We start from the raw sequence: 19,021 nt of genomic DNA, 5'->3' as shown, positions 1-19,021 counted from the left end.
ATGTGTCAAAATAATCTATTCCTTCCTTTTGTCGAAATCCTTTAGCAACTAACCTTGCTTTGAACGTTTGGAGAGTATCATTTGTATGATACTTTCTACAAAATACCCATCTACAACTAATAGGTTTAGAGGCAAAAGGTAAATCGACAAGTTCTCAAGTGTGGTTTGACATAATAGAAGCAATCTCATTATTAATAGCATCTTTCCAAAAAGCAGCATCACGAGAGGCCATAGCTTCTTTAAACGATTTAGGATCATCTTCCACTTGTAAAACAAGAGGAATTATTTTTAAAACTCTCTCATTAGTTCCTTCTACAAGGTAAAAAGAAATACTTTGAAAATCAATCTCATCCGATCTTAATGTTTTTATTTTTTGTACACGAGTGCTTCTCCTTAATTCATAAGATTTCTCTTTAATCTTTTGTGAACTTGATTGATGTTCAATCAAAGGAATATTAGGTTACTCATCGACCTTTTGAGATGTCTCCACTGGTGACTCTTCACTAGTTGGAGGATGAATATTATTACTTGAAGTCATTAAATGTTCAAAGAACTCTGCATCTCAAGATTCTATTATGATATTAGATTTCAAATTAAGAAGTCTATATACTTTGCTATTTGAGGCATAGCCTATAAAAACACATTTGATTCCTCTAGGTCCTAATTTTGTCCTTTGATGATTATTATTCTTATAATATGCAAGACACCCCCACACTTTAAAATAATCAATGTTAGGTTGTCTTCCTTTCTATAACTACATGGAGAGATCTTATTCTTTTTAGAGGAAATTCTATTTAAGATATGACATACAACCAATAAAGCTTCTTTGCACAAATTATAAGATAATTTAGCATGTAACAACATAGCATTAATCATCTCTAGATAAGTTTTATTTTTTCTTTCTGTTAATCCATTTTGCTCAGGTGTTATAGGGGCTGAACATTCATGAATTATGTTATGTTGTTCACAAAACAAGTTAAATTCATTAGGAAAGTATTCTCCTCCTCTATCACTTCTTATAGCTTTAAATTTTTTTTTCCCAATTGATTTTTAAATTCTGTTTTATATTCCTTAAAAGCATTAAAAGCATCATTTTTTATGTTTCAATAAGTACACATATGTGAATCTAGACACATCATCTATAAAAGTAATAAAATATCTATTACCTTCTCTCGTTAATATGTCATTTAATTTACATATATCAGAATATATTAAGTCTAACAAATTAGTATATCTTTCAATACTTTTGAAGGGTTTCTTCATCATCTTTAATTTAACATAAATTTCATATTTATTAAGATCATCATAATGATAATTTATTAAGCTATACTTAACCAGTGCTAGTTCTAATATATGCTAATCTATCATACTATAATGAATAATAATCAACAATATAAATAGAAGCAACATATTTATTAAATTTAGAATCATTGTCAATAATAGATAATTTGATTATTCTCTCAACGGAATAGCCTTTTCCAACAAAAGTTTCATTACGGGATAGAATTAACTTTCCGGATTCAAATACAAATTTAATTCCAGCTTTGCCAAGGAGATTCTCACTCACTAAATCTCTACTCATCTAGTACATGAAGAACATTAGTAAGAGTGACTTTCTTACCAGAAATAAAAGTGAGTTCCACATTTCCCTTGCCAATCACCTTAGAACGAACTTCATTTCCCATTTGAATCTCTTGCCCTTTTGTGACTTCTTTGTAAGTCTTGAAGAGTGCCTTATCATAGCAAACATGGATGGTAGCACAAGTATCATACCACCAACCAGAAACCTTGCCAAATATGGCATTCACTTCGCTCACCGTAGCGATTATATTATCATCTCCCTCAACAGAGTTGACTTCCGGTTTCTAGCATTTCTTAAATCTACAATCCCTAGCAAAATGATCAGGTTTCCATAAACAAAACAGCCTCCACTCTTTGGCTTGTTAAATTTTCTTTGATCCCTTTTGGGGCCAAAATGATTATCTTTGTTTTGCTTGCCTTTGTTGGAGTTTTTAGGCTGATTCACGGTATTTGCTTTTATATTGCAAAAAGAGTTCTCACTCTTGTCTCTCATCCTCGATTCGAAGATGTTTTTGAATTTGATCCAAAGTGATATCCTTTGAGTCATGCAAAATCTTCTTCCTATACCCTTTCCAAGATGAAGGCAACTTGGCTATTATAGCCCCTACTTGTAAAGGTTCAGGAAGTTCGATTTTTTCAGCCTTCAATTGATTAACAATGACCTGCAACTCATGCACTTGTGCCAAGATTGGCTTGTCATCCACAAACTTATAATCAAAATATTTAGAAATTAAAAATTTCTTTATACCTTCCTCCTCGACATGATACTTGAATTCCAAAGCATTCCAAATTGCTTTTGCAGATGATTCTACCGTATAAAGATCATAAAGTCAATCCGAAAGAGCATTGAGAATGTGTCCTCTACACATGACTTCATCTTCAATTCTCTTCTTTTGTTCAGCCTTGACTTCATCAGTGTCATCATCGATTGGATTAGAAATTGGTTGAAGATTTGGATCAAGCACAAAGAAGATCTTCAAAGCAATCAACATGAACTTCATCTTATCTTGCCAACGGGTAAAATTCGTTCCATCAAAACAATCCAAACGAACAAAATCTTAATTCAATAATTTGATGGTATTTGTAGCCTCCATGATGAATTGATATAAACTCACAAAATATCATTTTTAGATTGTTGAGAAAATACGACAAAGAAGATGATAAAAACACTATGAAAACAAATAACAAACACAAGATCAAGAATACTATATGAAATATATTTAGGCAGGCTTGAAACGTGTATAAACATTTTCCTAAAAATAATATTTGTACCCTCCTCTCAATAAGATTGTTATGGGTTTGATGTAAATAGTTTTAGTAGATATGACAAGCCTTTAGAAGATCTGTATTAAGCAAACAATAATTTATCCTTAAATATCTATTTATAGATATTTTCTCAAAAGACACGATCTTTAAAAATAACTACCAAAATAATTATAAAAAACCATCTTTTCAAATAAATCTTTTGAAAAAAATTCTTTTTCTTTTTAATTTGAACAATTTATAACACAAATTCAGTGGTACATGATATGATAGTTGCTGATAATGTTAATAATCGCTGCCACGACGAGTATTTCCACATCAAGGCCTGCAACTTTATAGAGAATGCCACATACTAGGAACAAAAGAAGTAACACAATATCTGTACTAAATATTTACATGACAATTCCCGTTGCAAGTACACTTTTACATGTGGTAATAACATACTAGGAAACTGCAGAGGATAGCTACCAGATAGATAAAAGGTGAATGAACTTTCAGAGACGAATTGCTGTGCTGAAATGAATTATGTGAATCCCAAGAGAAAACTTGCAATAAGTTCTACTGGATGCGTATAAATTGGCCAGAGATGGCCATTCAATAACCTCCATGGCGATAAACAAGTACCGATCGATATATTGTAGCAAGATGGAGGATAACAACCAGCAAGACAATGAGATCATCCAGAAGACCAACAAATCCAAATACTCCTGTACCAAGAGCCAACATTAATTGTTTGAAAAATGCATGATAAATAATTATTTAACTACAAAACAGTACAAGTGCAAATATCCACGAGAATCATGCAGATGTGGAATTACCTTCTGGGAGAATGTCCACTGGACTCAGCACATATATTGCGCTTACTGCCATCTGCAAAAATAAAATCTGAATAAATTGCCTCATAAAATGAAAGACCGACAATCACATTTTAGTATATCATCAAAAGTAAACCAAAGCGAGCATGAGGCATGTCTATTGACAATGTTCATTGAAATTAACGTGTAGTTACTCTATATTTGCTTAACAATCTGTAGGAATCAAATTCTAAGCCTGTTACATATTATTTATATTATTTGCAGGGACTGTCTGATTCTACTTCTGGACAAGCTCAAGCCTATAGAATTTATACCTAAACTAAAAATTGGTGCCTACTAATTAGAAATTGACATTTCATGATTGCCCAAAAGTTTATCCAACCAGGAAATATCAACCAAATGCAACAAACTAAGTTTGACAGAAGTCATGAGATGTACGAGCACCAATTATCATAGTTATTTTCCTTGTTTAAGTAAACATTTACAGGAATCTGCTTTGTTGAATATGCATCACTTTGCCTGAGTAGTCTGTTACTTACAGCAAAAAATATTCGCGCCCTGAGGACAAGGGGCAGTAGTGACCTTTGCGTATCTATCAGTTCTCTTAACAGCCTTCGCATGAAGAATGGAAGATCCCTTAACCTCTGTGAAACCAAAATAGTTAACTTTTTTAACAAGTTCACTTTCAGTTATATCAATGCTAGGGTACCATAGGAACTGAAAAAGCAATCAATAAATAGATACTCAGATAAAGAAAGCCCTAAATGCGCTAAGTACAGTCGGCTCCGATGCTTCTATGTAGGAACAGGATTCATATGGTAAAAATAGAAGACAAATAGGTCAATAATGTAACAATTTCTCTTTGATATGATTCTGACAGAACAAATATTGCATAGAGTAGATGTATTGGGAACCTTCCTCCCCAGCTGGAATTAATTTTTGCTGCACTTGGCCTAGTAAATTTCTTAAATTCAATTCTTTATCATGAACGAAGATTCATATAAAACATGCATTTGACTTAATATGCTTAGATGAATATTCAGCACCAGTAAATATTCATCTGAACACTTCATCAAGAAATGATTTCCAATAATGACATAAGCAAAATTTGTTAGGCAGCATGTATATTGATCACCTTGGGAATGACTTCCTTGCTGTCCCCCTGAAGAACTCCATAAGTAGATAGATATGTGATAGGAAATTTACCTGTATAATACTGGATGGGCCTCCACCAAACTTACGGTTGTATTTCTCAATGTTTTCAAGGACTTGACTAGCTCCTGTGTCCTGGCGCTCTTGTACAGCAGCATCAGCAGGTATTAGCAAAGTTATGAAACGACGGCAAATAGGACACTTGCATGGCTGAAGGGCAGATCCATGATGCCACACGCGCAGAATACAATGCCCTGAGAGTGCACAGGGAGTAGTCTTGAAAACTATCATAACTAATCAATCAACAAAGACATTAAGACAAGAATAACAAACTGATTCTACCACTGGCACTTAACTTGGGATCAAGAAAACCAGCCTTAATTCTTTTATCATAGCTAAACATAAATCAAGGGTACATCCATTATCTTTGAGATATTTGTGGTAGATGATAATGCTAATCTTCAAAGCTGTATGTTACATGTATAATCTGAGCAAATTTGGCATCACTTTTGATATGAAAGATCATAAGGAATGTTCTCATATTGCCACTGGAAAATATCATGATCTTCACTACTTCCATGTAAAATCTCTATGGGACACCATATGAAACTATGTGACAGGGAACCTGGCATGCTTATTATAGAAAAAGCATGTATAGAACTGAAAATATCACCATTAATTCTTTGAGAAAGCCTCAACAGAGAATGAAGAACAATGAAGATAACTTGCACAGATTGAAAATGACAACTTACAAATGACCTTGCAAGGTGGAGCATTAATCTGAACTATATCAAAGCATAGTCTTGATGATGCTAATGGTGAAGAAGAACCTACACTACAATGCAACACGATAATAAACAGGTTTTGGAACAGTTATTTTAACATATACAACTGGTTTTATGAGTAATAATTAGGAAACAAACAAGAATGTGGCACTCCAAATTATAGCATGATGTTTGACAAGGATGGGGAATGTGATAAAAGTTTTCTTCATGACATTCTTGAAGAACACTGGAATTTTAGTCTTTCCAAGTTGAACCACCACTACTTATACATGATAATTATTTGTGAAAAGGTCATAAAAATTCTATTGTAGAATATAATCATCCAAATGACAAGTTCCTCATCTTTTTACACTTCAAAATTTATTGGCTCCAACATGTTGCATGAAGAGACTGTCCGTATTGCATATGTTTCACATAACACATGCCAAAATCACATGGTCAAGAAGTATGTATCTCGGGTCTTACTCACACAAAACTCGATGCAAGTTTCTTTTGAACAATTAGAAGGTCGTAAATGTCCACAGTTTCAAACACACGTCGGTCCTCATATCCTTGCATACAAATCGAATGGAAAATAAAAGCATCTTGATTAATTATACAAGTCTTGACAACCATTCCGAAACTTTAATCACATCTAGCCCCATGCGAAGTGCATTTCAAAAAATTATCAGATATTATTAGGTCCGATACGAGGGGATTCCATAAGTATTCTTCATCCAACAGCCAAGAATCAGATAATTTATAGCATAGGATGCGACCCAATGGAATCAACGAATGTATCGGATCTACCACCCAACGTTAGCGCAAAATCCCGACTGTGTCCCAAACTTGGGGCTCATTGCAATTAAATCCAATTAACAACAAAAACAACGATCTAAGAAAGAAGTCAAGAATAAGACTTAGGGCTCAAGATCGGAGGGAGAGAAGGCGAGTTCTGACCGCAGAACCAATGGGAGCAATTGGCTTGGCATGGGAGGGTGAAGTTATCATGGCAGATGGAGCAGAAATCGTCTTCCGGCGGAGATTCCATCCCCCTTTATCTCTCTCGGAGGGATCTCACTAAGAACAATCAACAAGGTAAAGCGAAGATCCAAACGGAGGACGCCATCGTCGTTCTTTGTTCGGCTTCTACGCGTCGGGCCGTCTTATTGTCTGTTATGAGCCGATGAAAAAAGTAAACAAAACGGTAGCAGACGAAGCAGTCGAGCTTGTTTTTGACGGTCACACTTCGGACATGACCAGGCTGCCGATGAAGCGGCTAATAATCCGAATCCGGATCCAAAAATTTGGATGTAAATGCAGTGAATGTTATGGATCCACATTCTACTTCCGATAACGTATTATAAGTCCAAAATCCGATTTGAATCCGGCTTGAAATGATGGATGTGTAGATATGAACCCGCAGCTAAAGTCGTTGCTTAGTAGTGGGACGAAACAATTCTCTTCTTCTTTAGCACGTACCAGCCTTGTCTGCCACGGGCAGCAGCGAGCGGAGCCCGGCTTGGCGCCCACCATATCTGCTCAATCACCACACGATTCAGACAAGTTTTAGATGTGAGTCCTTAATACTGGATCTAATAATTTTCGGATCCATTATGCATAGCAATATCCACATCTCATGTTCGGATCCATCCTAGCATGCATAACTGAGATTTTCCCAATAATTTCATTGGTATTACTTCTAATTTACATAGGCCAAATTTGCTATCTGTGTTCTGCAATTAGAGGATAATGTAAATATGAGATCTTTCATGTGAATAATTCCTTGTTTTCTGTCATTTCACCATAATACACGTAGCCACAGGTGAAGAGAATGTGACGATAGAGATGAAGAGGGGATGAGAACTGAATCAAGATTTCCTGCATGGAAAAGAAAAAGGAAATGCATGAGGATAAAACATTTCACATCATTAACATAAGTTGATAATGACCGATTTACGTAGACAATGATCCAGACATTCACCTGATAATTCCAGAAAGGAGATAATAAGGCTTAGATGCTTGCTTTCTTGATACCAAAAAAGAATGCAACCAAGGTCAGCTTGATTCTCGAGGAAGATGCCATGTTGCTCTTGCATTCGGGTGGTGCAATGGTAAAACCATCAGCTGCATAGATGCCATATCATTTCTTTCAGGCTAACTGGATGTGCCAGTTCTCCAGGTCAAATTGAAAGAACAAGCAGAAATTAGTTTGCAGGTTATCCCCCGGAAGGATAACAAACAAAGAACCGTTGGAAGGTTACCGCAGCAATATCAGTATATATTAACTCAGAAGAAAAGAGAAGCTGAAAGCCAATAGAAAATATGATGAAAGACCCATTTGGGTGACCAAAGAAAATGAGAGCAACTCCATGTCAAGAGTTCATAAGCGCAGAGACATTACCTGCCACAACAAGCCAATTTGACTTCAAAATCTCATTTATGATAACCATAGCTTGTGCATGAGATGCAATTCATGTAGACTGGTTGATTTCAATGAGAGCCTATACATCTCCCTCAGCTTGGCAGCATCTCCACCTCTACTGCAATGCGGTGCTTGACCGATAACTCCAGCTTTATTTGCACCAGCTGAGAGTGCGGCAGCCAACATATTCTTAAGGAGTGCCTGTAACTGATTCCAGAATTTCTCTTTGATCTCAGAAGTCTGATCATTATCAGCTTCAACAACATGGCGAGCTTCCAGTAGGTGTACTAGTGCAGCTTCCAACATCTACAGAAAAGGTAAAGATTTGAGATATATGAGTCACAAGATAATCATCTCTTGTTGCCTTCATCATATTTCAGACTAACTAATTCAGATGAGCTAGAATATTGATCTGAACCTTGTTGTCAGCAAAATACTATGAGTTGTACCCATAAAGGATATTGTAGATACAATTTGTAAAACATCTTAATGGAGATGATCCGAAAACTAAAATTTAACAAGTAAAAATTAGAGCTATATACCAGTGTTATACACTGATAAATAGTTGTGTAAGCCAAAGAAGGATACGCTTAAAAACAGAATCTGATCAAACATCATGACTGCACTAGCACGGCAGAGTATCCTATAGCTTTTTGCTCTCCAAATGTTTTATGAACCTAATATTAACCCCAAACACCATTCCAGCATGTCCATGACAACAAAATACCATACTGCATCATGGTAAAAGAAAGGGTTCAGGATAACATACTGTGTTCGAATGAAATGACTCTGAGAGGCGCAAAGAAAGGGATGATTGCTCCATAAGCATATTTAAGTACATAACAGCATATGTCTGCGGACTGTAGAAAGCAATAGATTTCTGCCAGTTCTTCTCTGCTAAAGAGGCATACCATTTTGCCTTCTGTCGATTTTTGTTTTCAGTTTTAGAGTCTTTCACTTGTTTGTGGTCCAAATCCAAGAACTTTAAACATAAATCCCTGTAGTAGCAGGCAAGCTGGAACTGAGCAAAAGCAGCCTCCTGTTTACGCAGCTCACCAAGGGCTTCATATGTCGACAAAGCCTCCCTAAAAGCATCGCTTGCTGATATCACATGCTTTTCTTGTTCCTTTTTTTCATCACTAAGCAAGACATCAATGTGTCCAGAGTCATAACTCTCAGTTGAAATGCTTTCTTTTGCCAAAAGCATTCCAAACCTCAGATATGTGTTAGCATATTGTGTGTGTGCTTCATTGCATAGAAAAGTATCAACCTTCTCACTAACCAAGTTCATTTCCATTATTGCAGCACCATAGTGTTTCAGAGATTTTGTGTATTCGGACTTAGCTGAATTCATAGCTTGCTTATATGCATTTTGGAGTAGGTCATACTTCTTAAGTTCATCCATCTTGGAAACTAGTTCTTCAGCCAATGCTCTTCTGCCATGGCCTAAATTACAGTTGATCAGTATGATGTTGGTATGATCACTAACTTCTTTAAATGCTTTTATAGCATCTGCAAATGCAATTTCAGCATCAGCCAATTTCCTGTTCTCAAGTTTGTATCGACCAAGTTCATTGGAGACCCATCCCCACTTCTTCAAGACAGAACCAAGTTCTCCTAAGCCACTAGGAAGTCCGTCCATGGCTTTACTAGCTTCTCTGTAACAACCGACAGCAGCAGATAAGTTATATTCAACATCTCCAGGCTTAGGACCTTCAAGAAACTTAAAGACACCTCCACTTCTTGCCTTGGATGAATCAGTACTACATGGTTCAGAAACAATTGCTTCTTTAGAATTTTTGGTGCAAATATCCTTGTCATGATTGATGTGTTCAACACCAGTTGATATAGAGCTTTCCTTGGGCTCCTCATCTCCTCTCGATCCAACAGGTACATCATACTGCAACTGGTCACCATCAAAAACACTTGATATCCCTACCATACATGGATTATTATTATTTTGGGTTTGTACAGAAGGTGAAAATGGCAAGTTTTTTATTGTTGATTTTCTACTGGGTTTTCTGTTGTAAAATGAGGGAGTATCTCTGGTGCTACTACTCGCGCTGTTTCCACTGCTTGCCCTATCACTCTGGCAGCTACAGTTCATCAAAGAACAAGTGCTGCAATTTTGCTTGCACCGTCCTAGTTTTTTTTTCAGACGTTTTACCTCCTTCACAACTTCATTTGACATTCGAACCTCACTTCCTGATGTATTTTTTTCTGCTTGAACTGTTATGTCTTTACCATTTCTTCTATGATACTCCACATATACATCCCCAATGTGTGTCCATACCTTAGCCCAGAATAAGTTAGTTGGAGAGAACTGACCATCACAACAAGCATCCTCAAAGAGCTTTGGTTCCAAATCTGTTGCAGAATCTGCAACTACATAAGTCGAATCTTTGCCACTATCAAGCTTTAGCTGACATGATGAGCTACTGGTCATAGATGATATGAATTGAGCATCCTCAAGATATTGAGGCATTGACCCGTAAAGTAAACACGCTAATTCTACAACCTTGAGGGCCCGAAGCAATTGTCCATCCTCCTTATAAGCCTCACCCAGAGATAGATAGGACTCTCCTAACAAAAGAACAAGCTTCCACATTTTGTGATCAATTCTAGATTTTGGAAGCCATTCACGAATATCACAAACTTCAATACAATCAGCATCACCACAAGAACATAAAGAAAAATTGACAGAGGAAGATATATCATGAATCCTGCTTCCATGGTCAATCAAATCCCCTTGAGTGTTTTGCAGCTGACGCTTCCATCTGAGAGATTTGATAGCTTGGGACACATGGTGTATTGCAACTAACTTGGAGGAGATTGGATCAGCAACTGTACTAACCATAGGTGGAGAACTTATGTTCTGACACATAACCAAGCTATCACGTATTCCGGAACTAACCTTGCTTTCTAATGTCTCGATTTCCATAGTTGCAGATGACTGAACATTTTCATTTGAATATGTTTCTGTTTCGAGTTTCTCCATTCCAGATTCTTTTGGATTCTCATGTTTAACATCATCAGACAACCTCTTATCTTGGGACTTCGAAACAAACATTTCTACCGAAGATTCATCTTCTAAGTTAGTAACACTGACTTCTGATTCTGGAAGAAATGGTTCTAATGTTAGTTCAAGTTCCTCATAACATTTTAAAATTAGTCTCGCAAACTGTTCATGAGCATATGCACGGACCACCTAGCATGTATAAATTGCATGATTAGGAAAATATATCAGGTTAGTGCAATGATTTAAAATCAAGAAGAAAACTGGACAGATGTTGAAGAAAGTGACTGATGGGCAAAACAACGTACTAGGTGATCTTGCTCACTAAGGAACTCCAAACATTTTTTGAAAAACTTTGCACACTTTACCCTATTATCAGGTGCCTACAGAACACAATCACAACAAGGAATGTTTAAGAAAAACATTAGCAAACACAAAACTGACCTAAGTAAAAGCTTTAATTCAAGTACCTTTGAAAGTGACAGCCTGTGAGCAACACGATAGAGAAGTGTTCCAAGAGAAAACAATGAATCCCTTCTTCCTTTGTCCATCAGTGATGACAAAGAACTACAACTTTCATCATGATCATCAGTTGAGTGCTTCTTTGGTATGACAGAAAGATCAAACAGTTGTATCACATCTTCTCCATTACCCTTATAGAGCTGACAAGAAAAATACAAATATAAAACCATGAAGCTAGTATAATGAAGTCATCAAAGTGAGGATCAGATATTAGAAAATATAATACAATAAATTTCAGCATCTTACCCAATATGCACCAGGATCTTGTTTGCAGTTATCCTGAAGAAACCTCAGCACTGACAACCCATTTTGTTGGACAATTTGTGGATGAAAAGCTGGTGTGCCATCTGCAGATATACCCTTGAGGAGGAATATATCATCAGTTTTTAGGAGTTCATAGCCTTGAACAACACCATTCTGATGGTAGCAGATAGCTAACTCAGGCACACTTGCCATGACATTGTCAAGCCATGCTTCAAGCCAAGTTAATGGAGTGACCTATCAGAATGAACTAGAGTGAAAACAAAAGCCACCAAATCAAGGTTAAACAAGCATTCAGTAACTTGTATATCACCTGTCTTGAGACATCCCAGAGATGTAGGCTTACTGCAACATATTTCTCATTGCTGAATAAAAGCAAGTCAGAGCCCAAAAGCATTCGGAAATTGTGAAATTGCCAAAACAAGACCCTTAGAAAACCATTATTACCCAATCTTTTGAACTTATCAGACTCTTGCATTGGAAATCTCGGCTTCTCACCAACTTGTGAAGACTTTTCAATAGGATCTGATGTTTTGTTTTTCTGCTTGTTCTGCTTGGTACCCCAAAAATATGCATCCTGATTCCCTTGAGAAGGTTTCCGAGTGCCACTGGAATTTTGATCAAGAAACTGAGACTTACTAACATGAGTGTTTGTTGAAGATACAAAAGGAACCTCTCTATGTCCAAAATGCCCTGGTAGGATTGTGGAACTTGACTGCTCCATGGATGATGGCTTGTAACTAGGTGGGCAGTCACAGGCCTCAGCTCTCACAGAGTGCATAGCAAAGTTTAACAAAATTGAAGGATCAGAATTTCTAGATTGATTGCTCTGTCTTCTGTAAACCTTTTCTCCTTCCTCGAAATCAGGGCTATTCAAAGCAAAGTTAAAGACCAATAGTAATTATAGTATATGTGAACCTTAACAATTTCTTTAACACCTTACCCTGTGTTCAAGATGAGTGTATCACCAATACGATGAACAGCGACAGATAATTGAGCCTTTGAATAAGGTATTTTAAAAATTTGCTTCAGAATGTCAGCCGGAGCTACTACATCTATTTCATCTCCATACTCCGTCAGACCAGAGACAGCGAGAGACTCACATTTCCGCGACAAATTTTGACTAATTGGGTTGCTCTCCAAATGAAACCCTGAAGTTATAACAGAAAATCTAATAATAAGAATAAAGATATACCGAGTAAAGAAACAGCTTTGTAAAGCAAAATAGTTCAGGCTTCCAGTGGCAGCCAATACATCCAACAGTCACCAAAATGGATTGACGTCAGCCTGGTCCAAACTAAACCTATGTCAAACTTGTTATTGGCTTAGTTTTCATCAGATCAGTCAGAACTGAACCATTTAGAGTCTAGTTACACCTAAAGTAATAGGTTTTTCCCAGGAATGATCAAAACCAATATAAATCCTTTAAGAACAATTTCATACTCCTTTCAACCCATTTTTACCCTTTCTATCTTTTTCTTTGTCCTGAAAACAAAACAAAATCAGAAAATTTAATCAGAAATCATCTAATTTCTATTGTAGATCGCATTCTCTACTCCTACATATATGTACATGTACATCGTATCAAGTATTTGGACAGACTAAATTAAGCCAGCTTTCCTCAACCTCCAAGACTAGGCAGGAGTGAAGGAGAATCAGATTCTAGAAAGGATACCAGAAAGGAGTAGTTGTATCAACTCAACTTTTAATCAGCAGACACATGAAAACAGGGTTCCTGAATATGTAACCACTCAAGATATCATCTCACCACCTTCCATGGAAATAGTTGACACAACACAACATATTAGCTAACCTGACAGAACCAATTGATTTGTGTATTGGATTACAAATCAGGCGAGATCGTGGATATAGTACGAAACCAACAACTAACTGTCAAAATGGAAGTTATCCTATAGATGCTGTTAATTTTGATTCTATCCCCGGGTAGTATCCTTATAAAACTGCACCAGATCCTTCCCGAAATATAACCTAGAATTACATCTTCATTTTCGAAGCAGACCTGGAACATACCGTTGGGAAGTGCTTCAGTAATTAAACCTTGATGAATCAATTGTCGTTCTTTCATTCCAGGTAGGAAGGATAATAGAAATGAGTAGTTGTATCAACTCAACTTTTAATCAGCAGACACATGAAGAGATACAAACATTAGACAAATACCAAATTATGGAATCATATTTCTTAAGACTGACATGGGAAGAACTGGATCAATATTGGACTATGATGAAAACATGTATACATCAGATGTTGGACTTGGCCAGATACAGATCAAATCTTAGGCAGACAGGAATACAGATTAAGATTGAAACAAATATAAATTAGGATTGATGCTGATAGGATCGAACATGATGAGCATGCCTAAGATGTCAAGTGACTGTGTTACAATTTAGCCCTTAGCCTCCCAAGTTCAAAGAAAAGTAACCTCCCAGGAGATTAATTAAACTAAAAGGTAATTTTATTATGGGAAAAAAGTGAAAAAAAGACAATTCTTAACAAAAGAAAAGGCTTACAAGACTTTATGAGATAACAATATCCTCATCCTGTTCATATTGGGCTTCCATCAAGTGCCCAGTACTTTTCCCATTTTTATAATATATTTCTTGTCACCTTGCTATTGGGACTTTGCAGCTTTGTTATTGTTGTTTGCACAAAAATCTCAAGAATAACACAAATAGTTAAAGATTCATCTATGGAACAGCTAGTACTTCATAGGAGTATAAGTACATGCATTTGACAGCACATCTGAAATATTTCAACCATTTCCAAATTCCAAGCAAATTCTTGGCAGGACACCAAAAGAAGTAGCAAGGTGATCATTAAAATCACTAATGGATGTAGCCCATGAAAAAATAATTTAAAACCCCTTTCGAGGACTAACAGGATTCAGCCTTCAGAAGTTGGCAATAGAGAGCAGTATAAACTGAAGCAATTGCATTCTTGACATAGAACAACATTATGGTGAACTAAAAATTACCCAATGAGAACAAATGAAGACAGTTTTAAATATTAAGAAACTAACAGCTAGTGAGGAATAATAACAAGAAATAAGAGTACCTAATTGGTAACTTATTACTATCCAATTCTCTGATGTCATTCCTTTATGCCATACACATCCATAGTAAATAAGCCAATAAGCAAATTGTGCCGATCTGATTAATATTCTGCAGGTAAATAATTATCAAAAAATTCTACATATGTGAACTACGACTCCCATTTTTTTAAGACTTCATCCATGCGATCATGATAATCCATCTTTTTACTCTTCAAAATAATCCTAGCCACTCTACTTGTTAACTATTCCATATATATTAATCCTTGGATTAGGTATATTATCTCAATGTGGCATCCACATCCCTTCAATTAATGGTCACTGCATCAGGAATAAACAAGTTCTTCAGATAGAAGCATCATTTCAACTTTCTGAGGAAAGAAAAATTCCAAGATGAAAAATAAAAAAGAAAAATTGCTCTCTGCATGATTATGATAGATCCTTTTAGGAACTTATCTTAACGTGTTGGAAAAAAGATATCCATTAAGGAAATGACAAAAGGATCACAAAAAATTACAAATGTAAAAATAAAATAAAATAACCTCTTTATATATAAACGACATATCATCTAACTCCCTAACATCATCAGCATTCTCTTTTGTCATAGTGTAGGCATCCAATAAAGGAACTGGTCCATATTCCCAAATCTGCTGATAAATCCGCACATCATCAGTGTGCCCTAATGCTCTTGCCATTTAACATACTTGGGCTCCATGTGAGGAGTGAGGACAATATCATCCTTATGCGTCTATGCATCATGTGAGGCCAACATTATCTGCTGTTTTTCCCTCTTTTGAAGCCTCTGGATTCTTTACTTCTTTGTCCTCCTTCTGCTGGAAGCCCTTGCTGCTTTCCTTTCTCTCCAGGTGTAGCACATGCAGAGTTTAGTAAGTGTTAAATTCTCCGACCAGTCGATATCTCAATCCATACACACAAAAAAGATATGGCTGCTAGTTACCATGGAAAATGTGGATTGACTGGTATTTGTTTAAAGTTTAAACTGATATAATAAAGATGTGGCTCCCTTTATGTACCGATCCTATAGTATGACTTGTTCTCTCTGTGATATCAGTTGGGATACATCCCAGTTCACTAATATACTTATTCTTAACTATCACTATGCATATTAACCACCATTAGGAGTTTGTCCTTTCTTTCCCTGGAGATTCTGATACTATCTTTACTTCCATGCATCTCTATGTCCTCTACAACTGGAATTACCAAACTATACAACAACCACTAAAAAAAAAACATATGATTGTAGTGCTTGGAAGACAGACACTTTTTTTTCTTTTTCATGAGAGAAAAAACCATACCATCCTAATTATAATTCTTTCACTGAGAAGCATTACAGAATAAAACCCATTTCAAATTCTATCCACAAGTTGAATATACTGAGTTGATTCAGACACATCTATCCTACAATTATTAATTTAAATGATAAGATGGACACTTCCAATAATTAAGTAAACTCATCGCGATGATATTAGAAATTGACATTTTTTGTTTTATCATCCATAAAATGCTACAAAACAAAAAGTTACAAAAACAAAAAATTCAAACATATTATTTTCTTTCGCAAACCTTTAGTCATCATCTCTCCTGATCGTATCCATCACTTGGATGTGCATATGTTTCATACCTCCTCAAACCAGTTCTCATGACCATATATCAATGTAACGATAGTGATGTCCCTTCTAGATATTCATGACATGTATGTTCACTTAGCACTGTATACATAACAACTTCATTAATGCTTAAACTAGACAAACACCATCTTTGACCTCCACGTTTCCTTGGGAACTTAATAGCTTATGCTTTATTTCTTACTCTTTCTTGATGCCAATAATTACAACCAAAGAGTAGTATCCAATTCCTAAATATGCTAGTGTCCACATGGCTTCTTCTTATTTAGTTTCTTTGGCAGCAAGAAGCTTGAATTTTAACATAAAACATATATTGTTCACTCAAATGACTTCTCAAACAACAATTCATATTACCAGTTTCTTAAGCTACGAAATAATTTCATTAAAAAGGCATATCAGAATGCAAATCAGGAGAGCATAATTGGATAATCCTCCAACCAAATCTGACTTGGTATGTGTCAGAATGAACAATTATTGAAGCTTTTGGCTGCCTGATTCCCTTCCCGAATTACATCACTTTTGTTAGAAGGGAGATGAAAAGAAGATCAAAGAATAAAGAGGTACCGTGGATAGATATAAGAATCCGATTTACATCACCTTTGTTGGAAGGGAGAAAAAGAGGAGATCAAATGAATAAAGAGGGTCCGTGGATAAACGTAACAATCCGGTTTGTTTCCTGCTAGGGCCTGTGGCAATCTCAGTATAAATTCAACTCAACAGCTCTCCTCAAACAGTGTCTTTCGAGTAAAAAGGATCAAAGAGAGACAAGAAAGAGAACCTTCGTTTATCTTTGCAGCGGACGGGAAGACCTTCTCAGGAAGGTTGGACAGAATAGGAAGGGTGTTGAGATCGGTCTCGGCCGGCAGCATCTGATACCTAGGCGCCCCAATTCTGCACCAACCGGGGGAAAATCACAAAACTAACACAGGGGAGAGAGGAGAGAGGCAGAGAGAGAGAGAGAGGGCAGGGCGTACACATGGGGGGAGGGAAGGAGGGCGGACTGGAAGAGAGGGAAGGTGGAATCGGTCGGCACGGGGAGGGTTCCGCAGAGGAACCCGACGGGCTTCGGGTTCGCGATCTCCAGCTTCCCAACGCATTGGAGCTCCCCTGCGCCGCCCTCCATCGCCATCTCGTCTTCCTGCTCTTTGCATGCGTTGTCTACTTCGAGGAGGAGGAGGATGTACGGGGGGGAAAGCCTGGAGATCCAACAGCGCCGAGCAGCCCGTCGACGGTGTAGGTTTGTGCGAGTCTCGGAAGGCGGAAGAAGCCGTGAGATTTGTTTTGGGGCGGACGGGGCGGAAGGATCACGAGGCACGCTTATTGTTGACGTTGAACTATCTTTTACCAAACGGCCCTTCAAAAGAAGAATATTAATTCTCACCATGACGTCATTTATCCCAATACGACCCTCAATTCTACAATTTTACGGAGAAAAATATCCCTTTTAAATTAATTTTTTCTTTTCAATTGGGTATATAAACAGACCGATTTAATCAATTATTTTAGATTGATCCAAAATAATATAATATTTCTATTTGATAAAATAATTAATTTTTCTTTAGTAAAACATATGGTTTAAAAAGACTCATTTTGTTTGACAGCTTATCACAAAGGGTTTAGAGGAGCCTTAGTTTTTACATATTATATTCTGAAGCCAAATTTTAGCAAATAGCAATCACACTTTTTATACTCATTTTTTGGGTATTATTTTTATACTCATTTTATAATATTTTTCTTAGTATTGACCTTTTACTGTACTACTAAACTATATTAATTTGATAAACATGTTGGATCATACTATCTCCTCGATTGCTTGCTATATGGTGATTGGTGGAGTCATATATATATATTCTTTAAAAAGGTCCGCAAGATTTTTAAAGTCAGTTTTGATATAATCTTTTGAATACTTTATGGTTAAAAATACTTCTCTCACTAGTTTCTTGCAAGTAAGTGTTTTAAAAAAAATTAGATATCATAATTTCGAAACATGAGTGCTAAGTGAAGTAAGACATTTTATAATATTAAAATATTAAAAAATTTGAGGAAGATATAAAGAAAAGTGATACGTATAAAGATGACATTGGCAGAGGAAGCTATGGATAAAGACGATGGCAAAGGAGAAAGCTACAAACGCAACAGTGGACATATGATTTCACTTTGAAGATAAACTTTAGGGGGTGAGTTTCATGTTAAGGGCAAATTAGTTGGTTCATAATCAAACTAGGTACGAACCTAAACCCATCTTCATTTGAGTGCTCGCTTGACACATAAGACACTTGAACTTAAGCAAGTACTTGGGCAAAGCTTCATCAAAACACTACGCTCACCTCTTTAAGCATGATCAATTAGGAGCTCCTCTACATTGTTAATAATAAAATAAGTAGACTTAAAATGAAAGGAAATAACAAAAATCTAAGTATGAGTGAAAAGATTAATAGAGACCCCATTGTTAACAATATCTGGGACTTAGAGATTTAAGCTGGTCGAAGGTTTAGAGGAATAACTTTCA

The 19,021-nt window shown here is 36.3% G+C and overlaps 1 protein-coding gene across 8 annotated transcripts; it reads right to left on the bottom strand.

Annotated features, from left to right (window-relative positions):
* Window positions 1-3,197: 3,197 nt before the first annotated feature.
* On the bottom strand, window positions 3,198-17,822 carry LOC135640950 (uncharacterized). 8 transcript variants are annotated; one of them, XM_065155836.1, is made up of 11 exons: window positions 17,487-17,822; window positions 17,291-17,403; window positions 12,743-12,950; window positions 12,113-12,668; window positions 11,785-12,036; window positions 11,487-11,678; window positions 11,325-11,399; window positions 8,770-11,208; window positions 7,980-8,306; window positions 7,560-7,881; window positions 7,236-7,456 (listed from the first exon to the last, which is right to left on the bottom strand). In XM_065155836.1, exons 1-9 carry the CDS (start codon window positions 17,639-17,641, stop codon window positions 8,016-8,018), a joined length of 4,281 nt encoding a protein of 1,426 aa, XP_065011908.1. In that variant the 5' UTR covers window positions 17,642-17,822; the 3' UTR covers window positions 7,236-7,456; window positions 7,560-7,881; window positions 7,980-8,015. The 8 variants fall into 8 exon arrangements, with proteins under 8 accessions (XP_065011913.1, XP_065011914.1, XP_065011908.1 ...); XM_065155835.1 differs by having other exon boundaries at window positions 7,560-7,702; XM_065155837.1 differs by lacking the exon at window positions 17,487-17,822 and adding an exon at window positions 15,409-17,198 and having other exon boundaries at window positions 7,560-7,702; window positions 17,291-17,389.
* Window positions 17,823-19,021: the final 1,199 nt, after the last annotated feature.

The sequence above is a fragment of the Musa acuminata genome, chromosome BXJ3-6, assembly GCF_036884655.1.
Source record: "Musa acuminata AAA Group cultivar baxijiao chromosome BXJ3-6, Cavendish_Baxijiao_AAA, whole genome shotgun sequence".
In the NCBI taxonomy this organism is placed as follows: domain Eukaryota; kingdom Viridiplantae; phylum Streptophyta; class Magnoliopsida; order Zingiberales; family Musaceae; genus Musa; species Musa acuminata.
The sequence above is the reverse complement of the archived record's forward strand: the minus strand, read 5'-3'. Positions and strand labels throughout refer to the sequence as shown.

Excerpts from the sequence above, each read along its gene's own strand:
- LOC135640950 (XM_065155836.1), bottom strand. The coding sequence starts at position 17,641 with ATGGCGATGGAGGGCGGCGCAGGGGAGCTCCAATGCGTTGGGAAGCTG. Across the intron at positions 17,404-17,486 it reads CTCCTTCCCTCCCCCCATGT|AATTGGGGCGCCTAGGTATC; the intron begins GTACGCCCTGCC and ends CGGTTGGTGCAG. Across the intron at positions 12,037-12,112 it reads TCTGGGATGTCTCAAGACAG|GTCACTCCATTAACTTGGCT; the intron begins GTGATATACAAG and ends TCATTCTGATAG.